Source organism: Theobroma cacao, chromosome 3 (assembly GCF_000208745.1).
Source record: "Theobroma cacao cultivar B97-61/B2 chromosome 3, Criollo_cocoa_genome_V2, whole genome shotgun sequence".
NCBI lineage: Eukaryota > Viridiplantae > Streptophyta > Magnoliopsida > Malvales > Malvaceae > Theobroma > Theobroma cacao.
The window spans coordinates 34,782,777-34,806,541 of NC_030852.1; the positions used below are offsets into that span (position 1 = coordinate 34,782,777).

The 23,765-nt window shown below is 37.7% G+C and overlaps 4 protein-coding genes, 1 long non-coding RNA gene and 1 pseudogene across 10 annotated transcripts; 2 read left to right on the forward strand and 4 right to left on the reverse strand.

The window, feature by feature from the left end:
• Positions 426–2,699, forward strand: LOC18606647. The gene is made up of 2 exons (XR_001927204.1): positions 426–768; positions 1,252–2,699. It is a non-coding gene; the product is annotated as an uncharacterized LOC18606647 (long non-coding RNA).
• LOC18606648 (arabinogalactan peptide 22) lies at positions 2,474–3,293 on the reverse strand. Its single transcript, XM_007040372.2, has 2 exons — positions 2,925–3,293; positions 2,474–2,831 (listed from the first exon to the last, which is right to left on the reverse strand). Exons 1-2 carry the CDS (start codon positions 3,043–3,045, stop codon positions 2,734–2,736), a joined length of 219 nt encoding a protein of 72 aa, XP_007040434.1. The 5' UTR covers positions 3,046–3,293; the 3' UTR covers positions 2,474–2,733.
• Positions 5,635–6,949, reverse strand: LOC18606649. Its single transcript, XM_018118015.1, has one exon. It carries the CDS (start codon positions 6,825–6,827, stop codon positions 6,558–6,560), a length of 270 nt encoding a protein of 89 aa, XP_017973504.1. The 5' UTR covers positions 6,828–6,949; the 3' UTR covers positions 5,635–6,557.
• On the reverse strand, positions 8,008–9,902 carry LOC18606650 (annotated as a pseudogene).
• On the forward strand, positions 12,063–15,443 carry LOC18606651 (calcium-dependent protein kinase 1). 2 transcript variants are annotated; one of them, XM_007040375.2, is made up of 4 exons: positions 12,063–12,369; positions 12,496–12,593; positions 12,735–14,874; positions 15,004–15,443. In XM_007040375.2, the coding sequence occupies exons 3-4, from the start codon at positions 12,855–12,857 to the stop codon at positions 15,147–15,149; spliced, it is 2,166 nt and encodes a 721-aa protein (XP_007040437.2). In that variant the 5' UTR covers positions 12,063–12,369; positions 12,496–12,593; positions 12,735–12,854; the 3' UTR covers positions 15,150–15,443. The 2 variants fall into 2 exon arrangements, with proteins under 2 accessions (XP_007040437.2, XP_017973315.1); XM_018117826.1 differs by having other exon boundaries at positions 12,063–12,335; positions 12,476–12,593.
• On the reverse strand, positions 15,624–23,450 carry LOC18606652 (protein SPA1-RELATED 2). Of its 5 annotated transcripts, XM_007040383.2 has the most exons (8): positions 23,189–23,449; positions 20,952–22,776; positions 20,287–20,444; positions 18,670–19,492; positions 17,611–17,757; positions 16,795–17,112; positions 16,627–16,686; positions 15,624–16,485 (listed from the first exon to the last, which is right to left on the reverse strand). In XM_007040383.2, exons 2-8 carry the CDS (start codon positions 22,503–22,505, stop codon positions 16,294–16,296), a joined length of 3,252 nt encoding a protein of 1,083 aa, XP_007040445.2. In that variant the 5' UTR covers positions 22,506–22,776; positions 23,189–23,449; the 3' UTR covers positions 15,624–16,293. The 5 variants fall into 5 exon arrangements, with proteins under 5 accessions (XP_007040445.2, XP_017973314.1, XP_017973313.1 ...); XM_018117825.1 differs by having other exon boundaries at positions 16,627–17,112; positions 20,952–22,499; positions 23,194–23,450; XM_018117824.1 differs by having other exon boundaries at positions 16,627–17,112; positions 23,194–23,450.

Consider the following 23,765-nt stretch of genomic DNA (forward strand, 5'->3'; position numbering starts at 1 on the left):
GTTCTAACAATTTATTTAAGGAACTAATTAGTTGTGTTTCTCCTCTGTATAGCAAATTGATGAGTTGTTAAAACAGAACAACTGTTATTGTTCTGTCAGTGCCCATTTTGGGGTGATGTTCTCTCTCTTTCTGGTTTGGTCTTCTGGACATTATAAATCAAGGCCCAGGAGTAGTGGTCTGTCCGTCTTCTTTGAAAAAGTCCTATCCTATCCATGGAGCAGAGGCCCGTGTGGCTCAACTGGACCATTGTTATTCAGTCTGATAAGAAAGCGGAGATTCTCCTCTTTCAGTCCACTCCATTAACACTGAAATGGAGGCCTATCTTTTTAGAATTAGAACATTTTTATGGGCTAAAATGCTCCAATGCAATCACCGAAATAGACGAGCTTCTCCATTTTCAGTCCACAATCCAACCCAACATGGCAATGAATAGAGGCAAAAGCGTGGATGTTATGTTATCGTGCATGTGTGCTTGTGATTTAGCGGAAACAGCAGGCGCAAAACTAACAAATCCACCCCCTTTTCTCTCTTTTCCTGTTCGACCAAACAGTGCTCAAGCCTTGGTTTAGGAGGGTTTTATCCTGGAATCTAAAACCCGAATACCTGAACCCAAGGAAAACCTGAAGCAAGCCATGGAGGAGGCAGGTGCTCAGCCCGTCTGCGCGCAAGAAGCGCTGGCTTTACTGAATTGCGTTACCCAGTCTTCTTTTGATCAAGAAAAATGCATCCGTCTCTTGCATTCTCTCCGACAGTGCGTCCTCGATAAGGTACTGTTACTAATTCCCAGACTCCATTTTTAGGAAAAATTTGTGAAATTCTGTTTAAATTGTGATAAATTGGTAGTTTGATTAATCCATATAGGTCAATTATGTATTCTTTATTTGTATCCAAACCCCTAATGCAATACCGAAATTGCTCCAATTAAGTCATTGGTTTTTGCAATGTGGAATAGTTAAATCTAAGTATGATCTGTGCAAGTTTTAATGGTATCTATTTGAGCTCTCCGATTCAGTTAGTTCAGCATCAATTGGGTGTTTTGGTAGAATAGTTTTTGGTGTCACTGAACAAAAACAATTAGGACTTGTTATCCCCATGAAATTATGAGCAAATGCACTCATTTTCCCCATGTTTCATGATTATTCACCTTGGATTTATTTAAAAACATGTTTGCCAACATGCTTGTCTTTATGGATTCTGTGTGAATGTGTCTTTCTAACTTCTGCTTTCTTGCGAGCCATTCCTCTTTGCAGAAAGTAAAGAAATTTTCACTAGATAATCAAGACCAGCAGGACACAGATTCAGTTAGCAAGAAGAATTGATGAAATCTTGTGTTGGAAGAATATATCACCAGATGGCCTTACATTTTTTTTATCTTGTATTGTTGAGAAACATAATTGTTTCTTCAATCAGTTGTTGAGAAACCAGATGCTCAGTCAAAAATGCTTCCATTGTGAACTGAAATTCATACTCAATATTGAACTTGACATGGTATCCACTTATCTGCTGTTGGCTGAGAACTTCTTTAGAAAGGTTAGATGGTGGCGCCACTGGTGTGTGTCTTTGTGATGTTTGCTTGCTCAGGCTCAAAGCCTGTTTCATTTTACCAGATGCAATTGCGATCGAGCCTGCAAAAGTAAATATTTCCTAATTTGGAGTCTAAACATCAAATAAGTCGTGTTGTTTTATGAACATATTGTTAATGGTGATCTGGGTTGGAGTTCCCTTGGCCTGGATCATTCTACCTGATATTAGAACCTCTTAAGATCATGAATCGCAGAAGAATGGATTCTTCTTTTCGATATGGTGCAATGCAAGGAAAATATATACACAAGTTTGAACATGATGATTTAACTTGGTTATTACCGCTCTTTGGAAATTGTTTTTCTGCTGTCCATGGAGAACCATTTCTGTTGGAAGATATATTCCTTTTTTTGTTTATATATTCTTTTTATTTCCCTGGAGTTTGGCTTGTTGGTCTGCTTGGAGGATTTAAATAGTTTGTTTGGCTAATACATAAATTTGTATGATGTAATACTAAAATATTCTTGAATGGTCAGGGAGAACATTCTGGAGCTGAGAACTGTAGAAATTCCAGCCATGGGTTGCTTTATGAACATCTTTAGTAATCAGTTGGTCCTTGTACCACACCCTGTTGGTCGAAATCTACAACTACCAAATTCTTCTAATCTTCACCCAAACTGTTCATAACTTTTCTCAGTTGTTTAATTCTGCAAGCTGGATTGCTTAGAATTCGGATGGCGCAAAGCATTCAGGACCTGCAATTGCTAGTAGGCCAGGGCTTGGTAGATGCCATTTGTTTTAGTAACATAATTAGCCATAGAAACCTATAAACTCAGTACAGTAGTTTTCCAGAATTACTTGAGTCAATTACATAAGATGGAGCGGTTGCATGCTGAACAAATGAGTATCCTAGCAATGAGACAATGGAGGGAATGCTAGAAAACTGGGGCAGAAAAGAGACTGAAAATCTGAATACCACCAAACGTGAAAATGACATTATCAACATCCACAAAAGCCCAAGTGATTAATCGAAATCTCTAATTACAAACATTTAGAACCATGGTTACACATCATCCATCCCCCAACAAAATGCCAAATGTAACAATTCCCATCTCTGTCTCCTTTTTCTCACTCTTTAGTCTTAACTTAAACCCAAAAAAGAGAAAAAAAAAAAAAACCCTCAGCACCCCAACCTAGCTCCATTAGCAAGCTCAAAAGCTGAAGCAGAAATCAGCAGCGTGAATGAGGTATGTCAGCACCAGCGCCACCAGCATCAACACGTATGCGATTCCTTGGTCAATCGACGTCCCTGTTTGCCCCCCATCAAAAAGTTAAATTTTAAACATGATTTCAAATGGCATTTGATCTCAGATCTAAAGAAAAACAAAGAGAGAGAACTAACCATCGCTTGTGGGGGCAGGGGCGGGAGCAGAGGACTGGGCCTGAACAGCAGCAGGCAAGGCAATCATAGCAAAAACGAGAGCTACAAAAACAGCTGCAAGAGAAACCCTGGAAACTGCCATTCTTCCTTTCCGAAAAAACAGAAAATGCTCGATCTCTCTCTGCGATGCTTCTCAAATTTAGCTTTTGTTCAAAGACACTCCTGCAATGGCACAGGAGAGCCTCGCAGAGAGAGAAAGAGAGGAAAAAGAAAAGCTCTTTCCTTCTTTCTTCTTCTTGTTGTTGAAGAAGAGGAAGGAGCAGAATATCCGGTGGCCAAGGAAACAGAGAGAGTTTCTGATGATGTGACGACGGAAAGCAACAAGGGGTTGGAGGTGCTTTTATATGCAGCGGTAGAGGTGGGGAGAGAAAACAGGTGTGACCAGTAACCGGTCAGTAAAAGAATAGGGAAGGATTTGTGGGGTGGAACCGAACCGTAATTTTCGGAGCGTTTGGACCCGGTTTGCGCTTGGCTGTTGCCTAGGATTACCGAGTCAGAGTCGCCCCCCATGTGATTCCTCCCCGCCCCTGCCAGCCTCCCTTTCTTTTCCTGATTTTTTTTTCCTTTGGGTGACAGAACAGTTTGTGACCTTAGTTGGCTCCATCTGCTTCGGTTCTGATTCGCCCACGTGTTGTACCCCTTTTCTCCTTTTTCTTTTTGGTAGTTTTTTACCATTTATTTATTAATAAGCTTTTTAACTTCTTTCTTTTCTCAATTTACCCTGATGGTTAATAACAGAGACCATGGTTCATGGTTCATGTTTCATGGTAATATTTATATAAGTATAATGGGACTTAGGATATTGGGTATCCAAGAATTAATATGATGGAGTTTGAGTAATAGATATCTTAAAGTAATATCTGAAATTTATCCAAATCTGAGACGGTAATAAAAATTTTACTTGAACTCACTTTAAATCTAAATATAAATTATCTGAATTTTATATTTCCTGGTCAAAATTTACACATAACTTTGTAGAATTGATTGATGTGACATTGAGCCCATTTTCTCCCAAAGCAACCCCATGGGCCCAAGTTTCTATACGGGGTGTAACTTGTTTTCTTTTTTATAAAAGATGGGTCTACTCATAATTGAATTATTAAGAAGAGAATTGGTATGTTAAGTGAGATAAATAGGAACAAACAATACAATTGTCATTACCTAAACTAAACTAAGGGATTAAACACAAGATGCTGCTGCATGAAGTTGGCGAGGTGAATCTGTTTACAGTTTTACTTTTTTTTTTCCTCGTTAATGGTAATTAATTTGCAATTTGACAAAATTTCTCTCATGGTTGTGCTTTAGAATCTGTTCTGAAAGCCAGCAAATGCCAACAAGCATTCGTGTGACTAAACAAAGAATTGTGGAAGTTCTGGCAGAACAACAGCACAGCAAATGCCAACAATCATTCCCTTCTGTGAAGATTCCCTTCACCTTAATCATTACGAGCTTGAATCTTCCACATGAAAATATTAAGGCAAAGATTCTTGAGTGCTTTTTCATTTAATAAGCAAGGAATAAAACCATCTCCTTCATCATATTCATATAAATTATGTTAGGAAAGAAAACCAGTGCAAATGGAAAAGGGAAATGAATTGATGAATTGATTGATTGCATGCCATGTATAGGTTATTTGAATGAGAATATTGTTGAAAATAAAAAAGTTAGCAGTGCTAAACTTTCTCTCCTCTCATCTTCAGTGTTTCACCATATTCCTGCTGGGTTTTGTTTATGCTGCATGTCAAGCGATAATGAGATGGCAGAGCTAGATTTTCAATGCAGGTTATGGCTCTTGTGTTGTCTACATCAAGATATTGAAGGGCTCTTATCCTTTTCTGTCATGATGAAGAATTCTTTCTTAACAAAGTGTCAAAGCTGATTAATTACACACTCTTGACATATAGGGATTTGGTGGTTTGCTGATCAAATTGCCTTGGCCGATAAGCATCCTGGGGAGGCAATTGGGTCAACCATTTCTAATCAAATTCATAAAAAAATTGAACCATCATTACATAAAACATCACTTGTCTGTCTCAACAATTAATAAAACCCAACTGCAAGAGAAGCTGCAATACATTCATGTCAAACGATCGGGGTCTTGACATTTTTTTTTTTTGGAAATGTGGATATTTGTATTGAAGGGTAGAAAGTTACAGGAGGGAGGTGAAGAAAATTTTCACCCATTGAAACATCCTTAATCCTTGCGTTGCAAGGTCTACCCTGCCCTGAAGTACATCTAAAAAAACACAAGACCAGGGCTCAGACATCCTTGATGACGCATGAAGGGGGGGTCTTGACATATTACAGCAATGAAATCGATGGCTGCTTGATTCATTGTTTCTTTTAAATGCTGATTTAAAACCTCCTTATCCATTTGGGGAGTTCTAGTTAGCCTGAGAGGTCTCATTCACCCCATATTTTCACGACACCCAAGCACTTCGACATTGGTCAGTAAATAATTGACCCATTGCTGCTGGGTTTAAGCTATCAATATCCCAAACTAGTACTTTGATGCTATGGCTGGTCGCTTCAGAGCCACATGTTTTCCTGACATTGGACCCATCAAACAAGTGGGATGTCAAGAAACATACATCATGAAGGATGAAGCTTTAACAAACTTGAAACGCATACACAGTGATTCTAAAAAAGGCCATACTGGTACATCAGGGTCTAAAGAGAAAGATTTTTGCACTGTTTGGACCTTGGACAATACAAAACTTTACTAACTCTACTACGATTCTATAGTCTAAACACAGAAAGCAATCTTCTCTGAAAGTTTTTACAGTATCATCAACAATAAGAACTGTAAATTTCTAACATTTTTTCCCCATATGTAGCTAAATGTTCTTGCCGTGTATGAGAGGTCACAAGTAACTGTCATATTTAATGGGAAACCTAACAGGTGAGAAAACTGGGCGTATTACTCCATAGTCCTTTATATCAATGATGGCTCTGTTAGACTTTCTTGTTCTTCTTCATCCTCATCTTCTAATCTCTACAAATAACAAGGCTCGAAAGATTTTGTAATGAGATCTTCGAGTTGTCAAATGCTTCAATCATGTTACAGATAAGAGTTGTCATGTGCTTCTCGTGTAAAAGGGACCGCCATGTCTTGTTTTCATTCTTTTGCAGCAGATGTTGCTTGTCCAACTTCTTTCTTTTCCATTTTTTTCTTAATTGCAGTCGAAATAAACATGTTCGGCAGATCCTTATATTGAAACAATACTTGCAATGGATGAGGACCTGAGACAGAAATTCTGAAACTCTTGTTTGGGATGTTTGTCACGGTCCTCATGGAGCAAAGCATGCTACTGATTCTGAGGAGGCTAGGTATATGTAGTCCAAGCCTTAGGCAATTAGTACAAAAGAAATTGAAACTATATTTCCATTACAATAAAGTGGTAATCAATGATAACGCCAAATTACATAATTAATGAAATATAATACACTGACACCAACTATCGAAGCTACTTCAAAAGTACAGAATATTGCAAGACTTTATCAGTTAAAGCATGATGATATACAGTAGAGGAATAGAGTAGGCTGATATAATTCATACTGAAGCAAGAGCAGACGGGTGCCTGAAATTAACCTCTATTCATTCTGGGAAGGCCAGAGAAAGGCTCCCATAGCAAACTTTCTCTTTTGGTTGACATCTCCAATGACGGGCAGCCCATACTCATTAAGCAGGCAGTCCAGCTGCCGCTCGGGCATGTTCTCGTAGTCACTCTTCTTGTACCTTGGATAGTGAAGTGGCATCTGAAAGTAACAGCACTTATCATTCCTCTTTGCTTGGTGATGGTTCCCATTAGGCCTTAACCCAGCCATTGCATACGAGGCGTTGGGGCAGCTTGTTCCGCTCATCTTCACCTTTGTACTCTTTTGTCGAAGCACATAGGAATGGTGTCGAGTTAGCCTTTTATAGGCAACCGGAGGATCAGGGTGTAGAGGGGGAGAGAACACAGGAGGGAGTACTAGAACAGGCAAGCATCAAGTGCAATTAATATCTTGATCGTGAAGCATTTGAAATTTCTGGGTCCGTGTTTACCGGGTTGTGGATACTGAAGAGTAAGTGTCACCATTCAATGCATTTACTTATAGTGAAAGCAATCTATCATGCCGCAAAATATAAATGCATACGAATTTTCATATGGATAGAATTGATTTGAGTTCTTGTTAGATTATGGACCAACGTACCACAATTTCTATAGCTTTCCAACTCAAGCAGTAATGTTTCCTGGCTGCATATTATTAGTCAAATCTGGCTTTTCTTCACGACCACAACCCGAAGCTGAACTCATCTTGAAATCCAAATGAACCTGACAAAACCCAAGCTTAGATTGTAGAATTCGATCATTCTGATTAGTGCCTAGCTAAAAGAAATAAAGCTCTTATTATCATTTTATATTTGTCTGAGTTGCTTGGACAAAAGGAGTCAGAACTGAACAAAGAACTTCATTCCAGAGAATTGCTAGAATTATAAGTTCTAATTTATTATTCTCTAATCTACATCCCTTACAACCTTTAGGCATATCTTGTCATTGTCTCTCCCTCTATTTTCTGTCACATGCAATAGGGGTTCCGGGGACACTGAGGAAGGTTTGAGAGTGTTCCTGGTTTAGAATAGATCAGTGCAAAAAAGCTTGAACCTCACAGAAATTACTTGTCTTAAGAAAGAAAGAGAGTCGGAGCTTGCTGGCTCGACTGATGATTAAGACTTAAATAAGAGTTCAAATCCTGACTCATCCTTGTAGTCAAGAGATCTTTCTAATCGATGAAGTCATTTGGAAGTTAAGGGCTCTAATTATCTGTAAAAGGCCCTCCATTCAATGATCATCTCATATTAAAGGTAAATTTACAAAACAAGGGAAAAAAAGGGACAAAGGAAGAGTCAAAAACCTCGGCTAATTAATATGTAGGGTCCGATTCAAGGAGAATATACATACGGGGTAAGGTGAACTAATTACTTGCCTGAATCAAAAGGAATTCAATTTGTTTTTAGTGTCATCTGAATTCTGGTCTGAAATAAACTTCTGTAGTCAAATCAGATTTCTATAGCCAAAGAAAAAACCAACAAATTGTATCTGGTAGCCAAAGCTGCATTATTTCCTTCCATCACTCTCACATACCAAATCTAAACAGGGAAACATTGAACGTTTATTGCATAGATAATGAGGAAAATTAAATGCAAGAAGAGTTCACAGCCAATTTCCTGTTACTCTGAAGAAAAGTCGTAAATGGATTTGACATTCAAGAGGTATAATAGAAGCATTGCCAATCTACAGATCAATTTTTGTTCATGTATATTATCAATTAGGTGTTCTTTCCCTTCAGAAAAACTCTGGCTGGATAGTTCGATGGTCAACGTGCTCTCTGATGTCAATTGCTGATGTTGGAGAAGAATCAGAATGTTGTACAAAGGTTCTGGTTCCAGTAATGGGCACTTTCCGCATATGCTAAGAATGTTTTCTACCCAACGCTCCAAGTACTGTGATTCATCGAGTTCGATAGCCGCGGCCCAACTGTCAGAAAGAATCTGGAAATACCATAACGATGCTTTACCAACTTTGAGTAGCAGCAAAGCTTCCTCGGTCTAAGATAAATCAGGAATCTGTTCTTCGTTCATTTTTTATGGCAACTTACTCTGGAGATGTTTTCATGGTTAAAGGCAAATCTATAAGCGTGTTTGGAGTGCAAAATAAATGTGTAGTGACATCATGCAGATGATAATACCCAAGAAAAGCTGTGGTGGGTAGAATAATCAATTATACAAGTGAGAGAGAAAGGCTTGAATCTTACCTTTAGAATCATATGACTTCTAATTGCATGGAATTTTACCTGCACTGTAGGCTTGAAATTGAATAGGTATACTCACAGAACCATGGTCAGTAGCATTGCCATTGATTTGGAATAAACCTGAAGCAAGATTTAATGCAATATGATAAGAACAAATTAACCACGATTTGATGCTTAAAAATCAAAAGTAAGCATATTGCAAGAATATCACAAACAGCACCTCACAATGAGAATAGCACATTAGTGATGCGTTTTCATGTGATATAAGCAACACAAGACCATGGCAACTACAAAGAAAGTCTGAAAGAGAAACACATAATCTTCACAATGTTGTCAGCATACTTCATCAGCCATGAAACCAGTAAGCCAGTTGATCCAAGATTCAAAACCACCCACCAAGTTGTAGAATTATATCATTGAGAAGGGGATGCTACCAAGGGCCAATCTCAAATCCACTCCTGAAGTCATCCAGGAAAGCTGTGCCACAATAAAATTCACTCAAAACCTGAAAAAGAAAGACAACACCTATTAATAACTGCTATATTTACAAATTACAGGCATTCAGGTAAAATGCACCATACAGTACCACAAAGATATGTAAACACCCACATACATAAATATAATACAAATTTCACAAAGAAAAAGTTATAATTTCATCTACCTACATGCAAACAATGCTTCATTTCCTCCTCGACTAGTCTTAAAAGAGATATCTATATGTATAATTGTACATTCTGTCAGTAATAGCTATCACTACTTGTTTTCAGCAGAAACTAACTATAGCTACCAGCTAATGCTGATATAGAGCAGAAAAAATCCCACCATATACCCTTGACTCAATCTCAAGGTCAGGTCAAAGTCAAAGCACCAAAAAGTAAGAAGCAATTCGGTAATTAGAAATGGTATAGTCAGAAATTGTACAAATAAGGAACACTTAACTACCCTGTTCTTACTGTATATCTTGCATTGGCCTATAGCTTAACTTCTTTGATTTTAAATGTCCTTTTCAAAAGAAAGGATTTGTTAAAAACAAATATTTTACTGCCAGTAAAACCAGAGTATAATCAGTTAATTTGACATGGATAATTGCAATATAAGCACCTGAATAATATACCCCGTTGTAAAAATCTTCAGATTAACCATTATCTGATAGGTGGATGTGTCCACATAGGTCAGTGTGGCAAACTGAATATTGTCATGAATTGGATATATAAGTGAAGGAATAGGGAATAAGCACATGCTCTTCCATTCTGTAATAATCATCCGGGAAGGTGAAGTCTGGCATTCTCTCACATAGGAGTAAACTAGAAACAAATAGCTGTAGTGTTAATGAAAAGCCATAAAAGATTCAGGACATTACTACCATAAACAACCTAAAATGAACGCTAAAGAAACTGACTCATATAGCTATTTCGAAATCAGGAATTGGGCACTTTTAAAGAAGGTAAATTATTTATAAAATAAACATGATGAAATAACTTCAAAACTTCAGCAAGAACGGGAACAATTGCAAAGTCATAGTTATGCCCTCCATTACTTTGAGAGAGAGAGAGTAGACAGCATTCCCTATCATCATATAGCGTAAAAGATGGCTACAACCAATATTTGGCATCATTTTAAAGGGAAATTAAGACATCACAAGATCAATTTAAAAAAAAGGCTATCACACTGAGGAGGTTATAAGCTTTCAAAACTCTGGATTTAAAACAAAAGACAAAAGCACTGGAACATGTAAACCATGTAAACTGATTTTAGCAATCTTCCAAATAAGATTAAATATCATTTCCAATATACTGCTTTAAAATGTATAAGATCAGGAAACTTCAGCATTGTTATAATTAAGTTTACTTTAAGGAAAATAAAATACAATATCCTATATTTGGTCACAGTAACTATTTATTTTCTGCTTGGCGTGTGGGTGGGTTCATGAACACAGGACTAGGAAGTAGGCGCCTCAGTTTGCAGGGAGAGCCATTACCAGTAGTGTTAGATATGGTTGTCTAGAATCTTAGCTCACATTAAAATTACCAAGACCTAAATCAACATCCTTTTCCAATTTTATCTTCTCCAGCATTGTATTTCCTAGCAGGGATACGATTCTCACCCTTCGAAATAGGATCCTAAATTTCGGTGATGTGAAATTTAAACCAACACTAAACTCTAATTGGACACAAGTTTTCTCCATAGTCCTTCTCCTATTTCGAGTTATCCCCAGTTTCCTTCACCAAATTTGAGATGGGGCATTAACTTTGCTCTCTTTAAAGATAACAGCAATGAATTTTTGATGCAGGGTTCCTTTCACAGCTTTGATTACTCAAAAATATAAGCCACATTTTGGATGACCCAATTCAATCAATCAACACAAGCATGTTTAAAAAGAGCAAAAAGAAAAGCGTGAAAACCGCCAATAGTATAAAGAAATGGTCTAGAGTATGAGAGGGTAATGATAACAGTTGAAAGAGAATTAACAACGCATTGGGTAAGGATCACATTTGCTCTCAGATCAAGTTACCGTTTCATAGACAGATTTCCAAACAAAAAGAAGAACAGAAATGGAAAGCGAAGGAAGTAAATAAAAGAGATGAATAGGTTCTTTTACCGCAAGAGAAAAATGAGTTCTTTATAGAGTTTGGGAATCATACCAGAGAACTGGTGAAGAATGGTGCGAAGAAGCACTGCATTTTTTTTCTTCCTTTGGCTCTCTGTTTGCAGTCATTAGCAGTAAAGCACTTGTTGCTTTCATGGCTGCCATCAAGAAATTTCTAAGAAAAAAAAGTTGTTGAAAATGATATACGAAACGTTTGCAATGGTCACTAAGACTGACGAAATCGTGGGACGGTTGGAATCAGGGCCTTAACACGTCGCGCCAAAAGCTTAAGACGTGCCGCGCACCGCCCTCAAACCTTTGAAATTGCCAAAGGATAACATATTTCTCTTTCAAGTTGCCTTTCTTTGAAGGTTGCATACCAAGCTTTAAACAACTCCAATTAAATTGAATTGATTTATTTATTTTGAAGGTAGAACCAATCCTTAGTGAGTTAGTTGGTAGGCTTTTATATATTTCAAAATGAAGTTGGGAGAAGACCGCCTTCGTTGGAAATCCTTGTAAAATACGACGTCGTGTCTCGTTTCAATTTTCCGGGAAACCAAACAGGGAGACCCGTTTTTTTGAAAGAAATACTAAACTTTGAAAATTTAAATTAAAAAGAAAAGGAAAAGGAAAAGGAAAAGGAAAAGGAAAGCTTAAAAGACGGAAATCGCGGGAACACGTTTATATAAAGTCTCCAAAGAAGTCGGGGACGTGTTCAAAGTTTTCAGAGTTAAAAAAAAAAAAAACCTTAAACCTGTTTCAGTTATTCTAAAAAAGCTTTAAGCTGACTCTGTTCTGTTCTGTTCTGTTCTTCAGTTATTGTTTTCTTTTTTATCGTTACAAAAAGGTTTGGGAGGAGATTTCCGTTTCTTGCTTTGATCGTTTCCGTTTTTCACCTGAAATTTTGCTTTCTAGAATTCCCCAAGAATTCAAAGCTTAGGGGACAGGAAAAGAAAGAAAGGAATAGGTCTATCAGGGGTTGTCAGGTGCTCCCTCATGGCTGTTCTGATTCTTGAATTGGTCAGTTTTCTTTTTTGTCTATTTGTTGGCACATCATTTTCATTCTTATTTTTTGGTTCTTTCTCTCTTCTTTCTTTGTTTCTGTTCTCTTCTGTATGGAATAAAGATGGAAGCTTCCTTGATCAGATCAAACTTTTGGGATTCTAGCGAGTCAAAAGGGAATCAGTGTGTTCTTGGCTGCTCGAATTGGATTGGCGTAGGACGGGGAGACTTATCACTGAGAGGTCTGTATCAGGATGAACATTTCTTTTCCGTTTCATATCTTTCAACCAATATATATATATATATATATATATATATATATATATTTGATTCAAGATCTTACAACCGTCTAAACATTTTGTTTATAAAAATGATATGTGCAGGTCTGGAGGTTTGGGGCTGTTAAATCTGGTGTCTTGACTCCAGGATTTGACAGCACCCTCGTGATTTTTTTAGGTTATATCGATATTGCGTGTTTGAAATCTCTAAACTCCAGACCCTGAATGGAGCAATTCAGGCAGATTGGTGAGGTTTTGGGAAGTTTGAGAGCTCTCATGGTTTTACAAGATGAGGTCCAAATCAATAGACGCCAGTGCTGTTTGTTGTTTGATATCTTCTGTTTGGCTTTCAATACGATAGCCGAGGAGATCAGGCTGAACCTGAAACTAGAAGAAAAGAACACGAAATGGCATGCCCTTGACCATCCCTTGAGAGAGCTTCACAAGATCTTTAAAGAAGGAGAACTCTATGTTAAACAATGTATGGACAAGAAAGACTGGCGGGTGAAGGCAATCTACCTCCACCAGAACAAGGATTGCGTTGATAATCACATTCACAATTTGCTTTGCCACTTCCCGGTTGTCATTGAGGCCATCGAGACTGCAGGAGAGATAGCAGGGCTTGACCAGGATGAGATGCAAAGGAGGAGAGTTGCACTTGCAAGGAAGTACGACAAGGAATGGAATGACCCAAAACTCTTTCAGTTTAGATTCGGAAAGCAGTATTTGGTCCCTCGAGATATTTGTAGCCGGTTTGAGAGTGCTTGGAGAGAAGACAGGTGGAATCTTGTTGAAGCTCTCAAGGAAAAGAAAATTTTGGATACTGCAACCAAAAACGAGCAGCGGCTTGCTGGCTCGTTGATCAAGAAAATTATTGGATCAGAGGCTTATAAGGGTAAACTTTTCCCGAGTTCAATTTTGTATGGAGGCGATTACCTAGTTAGGCGACGATTAGGGGCACAGTATAAGGAAATCCAATGGTTGGGAGATAGCTTTGTATTGAGACACTTCTTTGGGGAGGTTGAGCCTTCATGTTCTGAAATCTCTACCCTACTTTCACTTTCTCATCCTAACATATTGCAATACCTTTGCGGGTTTTATGATGAGGAAAAGAAGGAGGTCATGCTTGTTCTAGAGTTGATGAACAAGGATCTCAGTTGTTACATGAAGGAGAATTGTGGCTCGAGAAGGAGAATCTTGTTCTCTTTTCCTGTTGTGGTTGATCTTATGCTTCAGATTGCAAGAGGAATGGAATATCTCCACTCACAGAAGATCCGTCATGGAGAGCTAAACCCTTCTAATATCTTTCTGAAAGCTAGGAACAACACAGAAGGTTTTTTCCATTTAAAAATCTCGGGCTATGGTTTATCCCCTGTCAAAACTCGTTCTTCTCCGAACTCATCACCAAAGCCAATTGAGCCAAACCCTTTTATTTGGTACGCTCCGGAAGTTTTGCTAGAGCAAGAACAGCCAGGAAATATTACCATTTCCAAGTACACAGAGAAAGCAGATGTCTACAGCTTTGGGATGCTTTGCTTTCAGCTCTTGACGGGGAAAGTTCCTTTCGAAGATGGACATCTCCAAGGAGAGAAGATGAGTAGAAATATTAGAGCAGGGGAGAGGCCTCTCTTTCCATACACAGCACCTAAATACCTCGTCAACTTAACCAAAAGATGCTGGCATACTGATCCAAATCAGCGTCCAAGTTTCTCATCCATTTCTAGGATCTTGCGCTACATCAAGAAGTACCTTGTGATGAATCCTGACCGTGATCAGCCTGAAATGCAATCCCCAGTTGCAGATTACTGTGAGATAGAGGCATGGTTCCTGAAAAAGTTCACCGCAAATGGGACTTTCAGTCCATTATCAGTAGCACAAATCCCATTTCAAATGTTTGCTTATAGGCTTGCTGAGAAAGATAAATCTATTTTGAACACCCAGGATAAGAATGGGGAGTTAGCCAGCGAAGCAGCCTCAATTTGCAGAGATGAGAATAATTCTACAGTGGAGGATCCCTTGATAGCAGCAAGTGAAACAAAGTCTGTTTCTTCTGATGTAAAATCGGTTTGTTCAGATATCAAGTCAGTCTATTCAGATATCAGGTCAGTCTGTTCTGAAATTCCAGAAAGGAGATCAATCAATTTCGATACACCACAAAAGAGATCGATTTCCACCAAGATTCCAGAGAAGAAAAAAATGTTCCTGATGAAGAAAAACACTAACGTGAAGGCGAAAAACTTTACAGGTCAGTTAACCTCCTGGCTCATTTGTCATATAAATTATTAACAATGTATAGAACTGCTATGAAGGCTTTTTATATTCAGGAATCAGGAGTAGGGATCCTGAATTAAAACATTTATTCAATGGATTACAGGGACACCAAATGCACAATCTCCTCGACCACCAACTCTGAATCGTGGTCACAGTGTAAGGATAAACCGAGAAAGTCGCTCACCATTAATAACGAGTTCCGTGAGCAGAGGCCGGCAAAGAGCAGCAGCAGGTCATACCTCGGATTAGCACCCATTAATCACCAGAATGAACGGGGTTGCTGTTGTTCCATAGAACATCTTGCCCAAGGTGTGAATTTTCCATGATACAGATAGAGGCTGCCTTGTGTTTTTTATCCATCGCAATCATTGCAGTTTTGATATAGAAGGTAGGAACAGTGTAGTTGATCTTTTGCTGCGCATTTCTGGTTCTTGTGTAATAGCATTCTAGCATGTAAGTTACCCCAAACTATAGCTGTAATTTGTCATCAATATCCCACTCTTTACTTGTTCTATCAAAAGAAGTTCTTTCCTTTCTCTTTTAGCTTCTGTTTTGCTGTGGTGTTTGTTTTTCTTATTCGTATTTCATTTTGAGACAATATAGTGAACTATTCTTCAAAACAGTTGGCTGATTTCTGCTAGAAACATTGCAAATCGGTCGTAAATATTCCATGGAAAATTAGCCCATTCACATTGTTGATCTAACTTTGAAAAAGCTGGCAACTAAATAAGGGAAGAGTCATAGCTTTGATCGTAGAGCCAAAACTATCATATACATCAAAATTTGTAGATTTACAGAGGTAACCTTGGTTATCGTAGAATGCTTAGTTACAACCCAATAAAGAATTCCCTAAAATTTGAGTAAATTATCAATTATACCTCTAAAGCTATAATATGAACAAACAACCTGGCTTAGGCTAGTCCTCGATTGAAAAGGTTAAACGGACCGCACATTTGTTTCAAGGAGCAAAAACAGACGCAAGACACATCCTAATCACCATAAACTCTTGCTCCAAGAACCGAGATGGAAAGCCTCTTATACAAAAGTTATCTTTTATCTCAAATTTGCTTCCCCATATTTACAATTTCATTCTCTCTATCTCAGAACCCTGGAGGCGTCATGATATTCAGGAGTCTTACGCCTGTAAGAAATATCACTGCAATCTAGTTCTGGCTAATCTGGGACCAGAACTCCACTTTGGCTGACTTTATAGTATATTCTACGCATCAAAGCTGCATAATTTGCCACTGAGAGACTCGAGTCCTCCCACGTATGACATATTTGCCTGGACTTCACTGCTTAAGAATAATAAGCCTCCAAAAGAAACCTCAGAAACTCTCAGGTTGTAAAAATGATGCCAGCAATTGATAATTCTCAGCAATTATCCTTCTCCTTAGACCATCTGCAACACTTTAATACATCCACTAGAATTTGCAGCGACAACCATGTCTGATTTCCCTCTCCAGCAGACACTTGATACAAACAGCCCGTTGTCATCATCAGTCTCTTTCCCAGAAATAGGATCAATCGACCCAAATTTATGTGAAGTGATTGGCATAGGCAGAGATCTATAGTAAGCACAAACCTAGGACACAACATTTCAATAAGTTAATGTGTCTGATATTGCAGCCAAAAGAAACAGATAATGCATTTGGCCACTGAGTGACTTTAGATCCCCCTTTCCCCCGCTAAAGAAAAAGGAAGAAAACCAAGCTTAAGTTAATACCTCATTTGTTTCTGAACCACAAGCTATATAACCATCAGCAGCGGATAAACCCACAAAGTTCTGGAGAAGCAGGTGAAAAGTCAAACCAAACACAAACGAAGACAAAAGTCTTGTCAGAGTTGAGATATAATAAGAACAAAAAACTATTTTCCAGAGGCAAAAGCCAACCTTCTCATTAGTATGTCCACGAAACGTTAAGCTGCAAGCATTAAGGGACAGGCCAGCACTACTGGTTTTATTGAGGTCCCAAAGTTTCAATGTGTTGTCAGTGGAAGCAGTAACTACAGTTTCTGAGTCCAGGAATTTCACATAGCTCACAGCTTTATCATGGCCACCAAGAACACACCATGGTGCTCTGGTATTCCGAAGATCATAACAATATGTTTTGTAATCCGCAGATCCAAATGCCAGTAAATGAGTGGAGTGGGCAGAAAACTGAACGCAGCAGACATTTGCAATATTCCGGATGGTTCCTAAGCAGCTTTTCTACAGCCAGAAGGGAAGGGAAAACAGGTTACTTAATAAGCTTATGCAAATTAGACTAGTTCTCTCAGACACCTTGAGTGATAGAAGATCGTCCTTATGTTTATGCTAAAACAGTTACCATTCATTTCCCAAGTGTACAACATGCATAAACACACACAAGGACAGTTTCCTGTGATCTGATAGCTCCTCTCAGACTTGAACTTTACACTGATCAAATTCTATGGCATTTGTACACAAACAATAATGATCCAGGACAATACCTTTCTATTAATTCTGTGTCTAATAGGATGAGGATAATAAATAAGGTATATTCTTGATCAATAAGATCACCGGATTGTAGACATTCTAGTACAAGTTTTTTCTTTGATAAGTGGAATATAACAGTCAACCTGTCTGTTTGTTTCCTCTACCAAATTTGGTTCATTTACAGGAAAAAATGTTCATGAAGTGCCTACATCTTGAGCTATGAGATCCATAAGAGACCAGAGGAGAACATACCTCACTAATGCTCCATAGTTTCACAGAACAATCATCACTGCCACTAGCTAATTTTGTTGGATACACCCGAGAAAAGTCCACAGACCAAGCTCTCTTTTCATGCTCAATAAAATGAGAGACAGCTTGACCAGTGCTTGCATCCCATAACTGGATCCCATCCAAGCAAATAGTATCAATGAGCAATGCAGGAAATTTAACAACCATAAAAAGTAATTTTAACAACATAAAGCTTATGACATATATGGAAATGACTGAGCTGTATTCAAAGTACATTAAAAAGAATTACAGGTATTCCAGGATCCAGGAGCTAGGCATTTGAATTATATTGTTCCATAACGGCACCAATATACCATAAGCTATCACCAAAACGTTATTCCAACATATAAGACTTGTAGATCAAATTATGAATCCACTAGCAGTATCCAAGTATAGCATGGGCTTGAACAAGGGAACCTCCATAACCATTATAGACACAAAAGTTTTTGAACATGGTTATAGATGGTATACCCATTCTCTGTAACACCTATGATTCAAAATTATGTCTAATGAAGCTTGAGATTTAATTATTATTAAAAAATAAATAATTAAACAAGCTATTAAGCTTTTCTATAAAGTACTGTAATTAGAAAGAGTATTAAGCCACTTCCTGAGCTTCTAAATCCAAAATAGAGACGCTAGAATTCTTGTTTTTGTCCAACTATATTCTATTCAGGAAGATACCAATAACCACCTATGGCTATGATCAGAATAAGAGAAAGTGACTTGTTTCAAAATTGCTAAGAAGAAACAAAAAAAAAAAGATCCAAATTGCTAGAGGTTCTACCAACTATCAACCGAAAGAGATTCAATGGAACTGTCATAAGAACTAATGACAAGGATGAAGTTTTGAGGTAAGAACAGGTAAGAGACAAGCAGCTCCTGTTGAGTTGGAATCTAGTACCAAAAGCCCTGCAATTATGCCAGAGATATGACAAAGTTGCGAATGGATTCAGCTTATCAAAATTCTTAGAAAAAGGTTCCTTAAACAATAAAATCCCCCTATTTGTAAGATATACAAACCTTGACCAGACCGTCATAGTCAGTTGAAGCCAGATAGTTCTTGATATAGTTGTTCCAGCAAACACAGCTAAGCTTTGATTTGTTTGACATCTCAATGACTGGATAATGAATATCAACAGAGTCATTAAAGAGTGCATTAAACTCAAATATCTTAATTTTCTTAGAGACCCCAGCAGCGGCAAAATAATCCTCATCACGGTCAAAACTCAAAGAACAGATTACATTTGCAGAGTTGTTGAACTCCCCACTTCTCAGTATCCCACAGACTTCAAACTTGCTATATCGAGCATACTTGCACAAACCATCAAAGAAGGCCCCAAGACTATCAGTAGGATTTGGTATTTCTTCATTGTTTTGAGCCGAATGCCAGTTCTCACGATTTTCAAGTAAATCCTTATCTGGCCGTGTCATTGAATCAGTCTCACGAAACTGGACTCTTGATCTCATAGAGAAATAAGCAGTTTCGAGGTGATTGATATTTCTCATTAACCTCATTTCACTGGCACTGGAAAGCTGGTATAAACCAGAATGCACCTCTGAAATTGGAGGTTCTTTGCCAAGGTGCCTACATTCTCTCACATTACAGGAAGAATAAGTTAAAGGTTTTCTGGAACAGCGCCTTCTCTCAACCTCTTCAATGTCTGCTTCTAGGCATGAAATATCCTCCATTAATTTTGAGGCATGCTTCTGCTGTTGCTCTTTTAATAAACTAAGGAAATGCAATAATAGCTCTGATTCGGTATCATCTTGGATAATGGATGATGATAATTCTTCTGCAATTACTTCCTGGAATCCATTAATTACTTCAGATTGTAGGATATCCCTGATATAGATAAACAATCATAAACTTAGAAACTACATTGAATTATAAATGGACAGCAGGGTCTGAACATATACATATCCATAAACAAGGGTAGCATGATTGTACTAACATAAGTGTTAATGCTCAAAACTTAGCCATCAGTTAAAAGAGCAAGGAAAGAAGCAAAGATACCTGCCAGTTAAAATTCATAAATTCATCAAAAGAAGGCAGAAAATGATTTATCATCAACATATTCTTACCTTGATGTAAGAAGGTTGACAATAAACACCAAGCTAAAATAGCGTGCAGAATCCATAACATTATCTAAAATAGGCAACTGGTAACAAAATGGAAAAAGAGCTCACCTTCAAGGAGAAAGAAATCCTACAAGCTATAAAGGTTCTAACTTCTAAATACATTTCTAGGGACTACTAGTATGTTTGCCATGCAAGTGGACCAACAATGCCCTGCAAATTTCTCAAATGGGCCTTACATGGTGCATTTTAACTGCTTCAACAGTTTGATTTTTATAGTTTATTTGTTAATTTTTCATCTTTTTCCTTTCCACCAACTATAGATGGAATATGATTCTCTGATTAGTTCATAATCTGACCTACTGACACTCCTTGCTTTATATCCCACGATATCTTATAGATATTTCATTACAGGATATAATTATCATGATATAACCACTAATGCATTTAAAATTCTAGTCCACACATTAGCATTTGTCACTTTTTCAAATTCTCTTTATCCAACAATAATTATAAGATTCTAGAACTTGACATTTAGCATTGATGAACAATTTGTACAACCTGGTTGTTGGGCGTAAAGAAGGTTCTGGATGAAGTAGCCGAAGACAAAATCCAGCTTCCTTGAGATTTTCTGACAGAAAAGTTGGAGGAAAAATCCTATGACGTAGATCTAACATTGCTGCAGCATGTGCTCTCTCAGATTCAAAATGACCAAGTAACTGAAAGAAATGATCAAATTGCTTCTCAGAATAAACACCATTTATTCACTCCCTTCCATGCAGACCAAAAAATACAAATATATAAGATACAACTGTTTCTTTAGAAGTAAGTGTGATTAAAATTCACACGGAAAGGCTGAACATAATATGGTTCAATGTTGCCCAAGAAGAGGGAAAAACAAGAAAGGATTGGTTTACGTCAAGATAAGTTATTGCTGAATGTAAATCTTTCGATGAAGAAGAAGAAAAAGAAGAAATTACAGCTGCTTCTCAAGCACAAGAACATAGTTTAAAAACTTATTTTTAGAACTAGTTGTGCTTAAATTACAAAATGAATTGATACAGATAAGAAACATTAATCAGATGCAGATTTTTAAAACAGAAGAGAGAAACCAGTTTTACATCACATTTTAACCAACATGCCTTGTAAAATAAAAAATATGACATGGAAGCCATCATGAATATTTCATGCCAGAAATGCAGATTCAGCATAATTGGTTCTTGTACCTCAAAAAGCAGCACGCCCAAACTGTAAATATTTGATGAAATTGTGCAAACTCCTTCATTAAGTTCCTCCGGACTTGCATACCACTTCTCTTCCAACTGCTCATTCACAGAGATTGACTGCTGCTGAGCTGAATTAGATGCATAAGGGCTGCCAGAATTGCTAAGTTCTGTATTAAAACAATGCTCACTAGATTCATTGTGAGAAAATTGGGTATTATTTACAGTTTCAATTTTGGGTCCAGCTCTAGAATGAAAGAGAGGCCATCGTGTCGAGTTTTTATTTTCATTGAACCTCTGCTTTTTAGCACAGAGGCCAACTGATGAAATCATCCCCTGCTCCATTGGTCTTCTCCTAATCAGAAAGTTCTCTGAGGGGGGGATATCTTTATCCAAGACAGTATCTAGTAGTCCTTTTTGGACACCTGAACCAATATATTTAACCTGTTTAGGTTGCAGCAACTTGAAGAAAGATGGGCGCAAATCATGCAAGATAACTCCTTGAGAGTGAGAATAATCAACCAGATCCACAATTTGTTTGAATATATACAAGCACTCCGATTTTTTTGCTTTATGGCACTGTGCTTTCAGCCATTCTCTCAAGTTCATTCCATCACGATCACACTCACCAGCCCTTGGCCCCATGATCCCATAGGAAGAAGAAGTCATAACGGCTTTGTTAACCAAGATCAGTGACGTATTCGAAGCCACCACAGGGCTTCCGGCAGCCTTCAGTGGAGCAGTAGGAGCCACCATAGTTCCCTCAGTAGATTTTGTGTTATTCTGATCTCTAGGCTCAACTCTTGAGGCATCATGAGATGGACCTCTACATATAACTCCTTTCCCTTTCAATGTAGTTTTGACAAAAAATTCAGAAAATCCTGATTTTGATAGAATCTTTGTCTTAATACCTCCATGAGATAGCTGACTGCCCGAAACCTCAATAATATCACCACTCATCAAATGTTCTGTCGCTTCATTCCGCCCATCACTCAAAGGTTTCTGACCCAAAAATTCAAGAAAAGATGCATACCCTACATCCTGTGACATACTTGGCATTGCCTGACTGTTGTCCCGGTTGCCACATGAACCCCCACTTCCTGATCCACCCACCAACTGATAAAAATGCTGCCAATGGTTCTGTCTCATCTGCATTCTTTCTCTATTATTTGATGTACCAACCATGGGTAAGTTAGAACCATTGTAATTTCTCACAGTTAACTCTTCAACCATGTCATTTGCATCATCAATAGTGCGAGGGCTACTACATCCATGTTCTGATACATTTACAGGACCTATACTCCTATTTACTTTCTTACCTTCCAACATATTTCCAAGAACTTGGAATGAGCTCTCAATAGTATTAACCTCATCCGGTATCACCACTTCTCGGGACTCCAACATGTTGCAGTTGTCAGGTTTCATCAAATACTCAACCTCTTTACCCTGGAGGTGAGTCCCCTCAGCCGCATCTATTGGAGCTACTTCGTCAGATAGTCCTCCATCCATACTATAGATGCAAACTTCATTCAGTAATATGTTCCTCTTTTGCTGCATATTGAATTCCTAGTCAGAAACTATTATAACCATGTTCATAAGTGTTATCATCAATCTAACAAATGGGAGGTCAGCACCAAGCCTCCGGCATGGAGGCTGCTTTCATGTGCATTAATTTAAAAAGAAAACAGCAAAAGAATCAATTGCACACTTCAGATGGATTGAAAATGCCCAAATGGACGCAATTCCCCAATTTTCATAAAATGCAGCGTTTGACATCAGTCAGTGGGCAATTCAGAAAACACATATTTAGCAATCACCTTGTCATTTCCTAAAATTGTGAACCAAATGTCTGAGCATTGCTAAAAACACAAGCAAGAGCATAATTTAAAAACAAAATTCGTGAAATTCTGAAACCTAACGGCAACAGAAACCGCTCATAACTTCCAACAAAACAAAGCTAAAGCTATCACCTCCAAATTTTTTACTAATTAAATTGTCACACCAATTTCCCAATTTCTAATAAACCTAACAACGTTTCGTTTAGTAGCAATATGCAAAAAATGATATAACAATTTGAAAGACTTCATTATTTCCTTATTCTCAACCAACTCTCGAAACCCTTCAGTCAAAACAAATCACCGAAGGATCATTTCATCATTTCTTTTCTTCGCTCTCCTCAAACAGAAACTAAAACGAAATGCAAAAACTCGATAAAAACAAAAAAGAAAAAAGAAGCATACCGCACCAGTTCTTGAAACTGAAAACTCAGAGAACTTGACCCGCCCAAGTGCAGAGCTCCAACTCAATAAAGACGAAATAGGAAAGGGTATAACTGGAAATTGAAAAAAAATAATCGTGAAAACCCTAGAGCCTCTGGAGAAGTGAAGGTGAAAAAAGGGTGGATAATATAGTACTTGCCGGACATGGGAAATGAAATATCTTCGATTGGAGAAGCAAAATTCTAAAAGTTTATTTTCCCCTTTTTTTTCTGATAATTTTCTATGCGGAAAATAGTACACTTGTAAATAAATAAATAATAATAATAATAATAACAATCCTAGATTTTTTTATTTTGTTTTTGTCAGTTATTTGGTGTGTCAATCCAAATACCTTTGGGCATTGTGTGCCAAAACAGAACAGATCTATTTTCAAGCCTTCGAAATGCTGAAAAATGGCAGCCAGTAAATTTTCTGGGACACTAAATTATTTTATTAATTTTTTTTGGATAATAAATTATTTTATTAATTGATATTGATCATTCTACTAAAAAGGTGCCGCGTTTCCGGGGTATTTACGGCAACGCCATTGTCATATCTC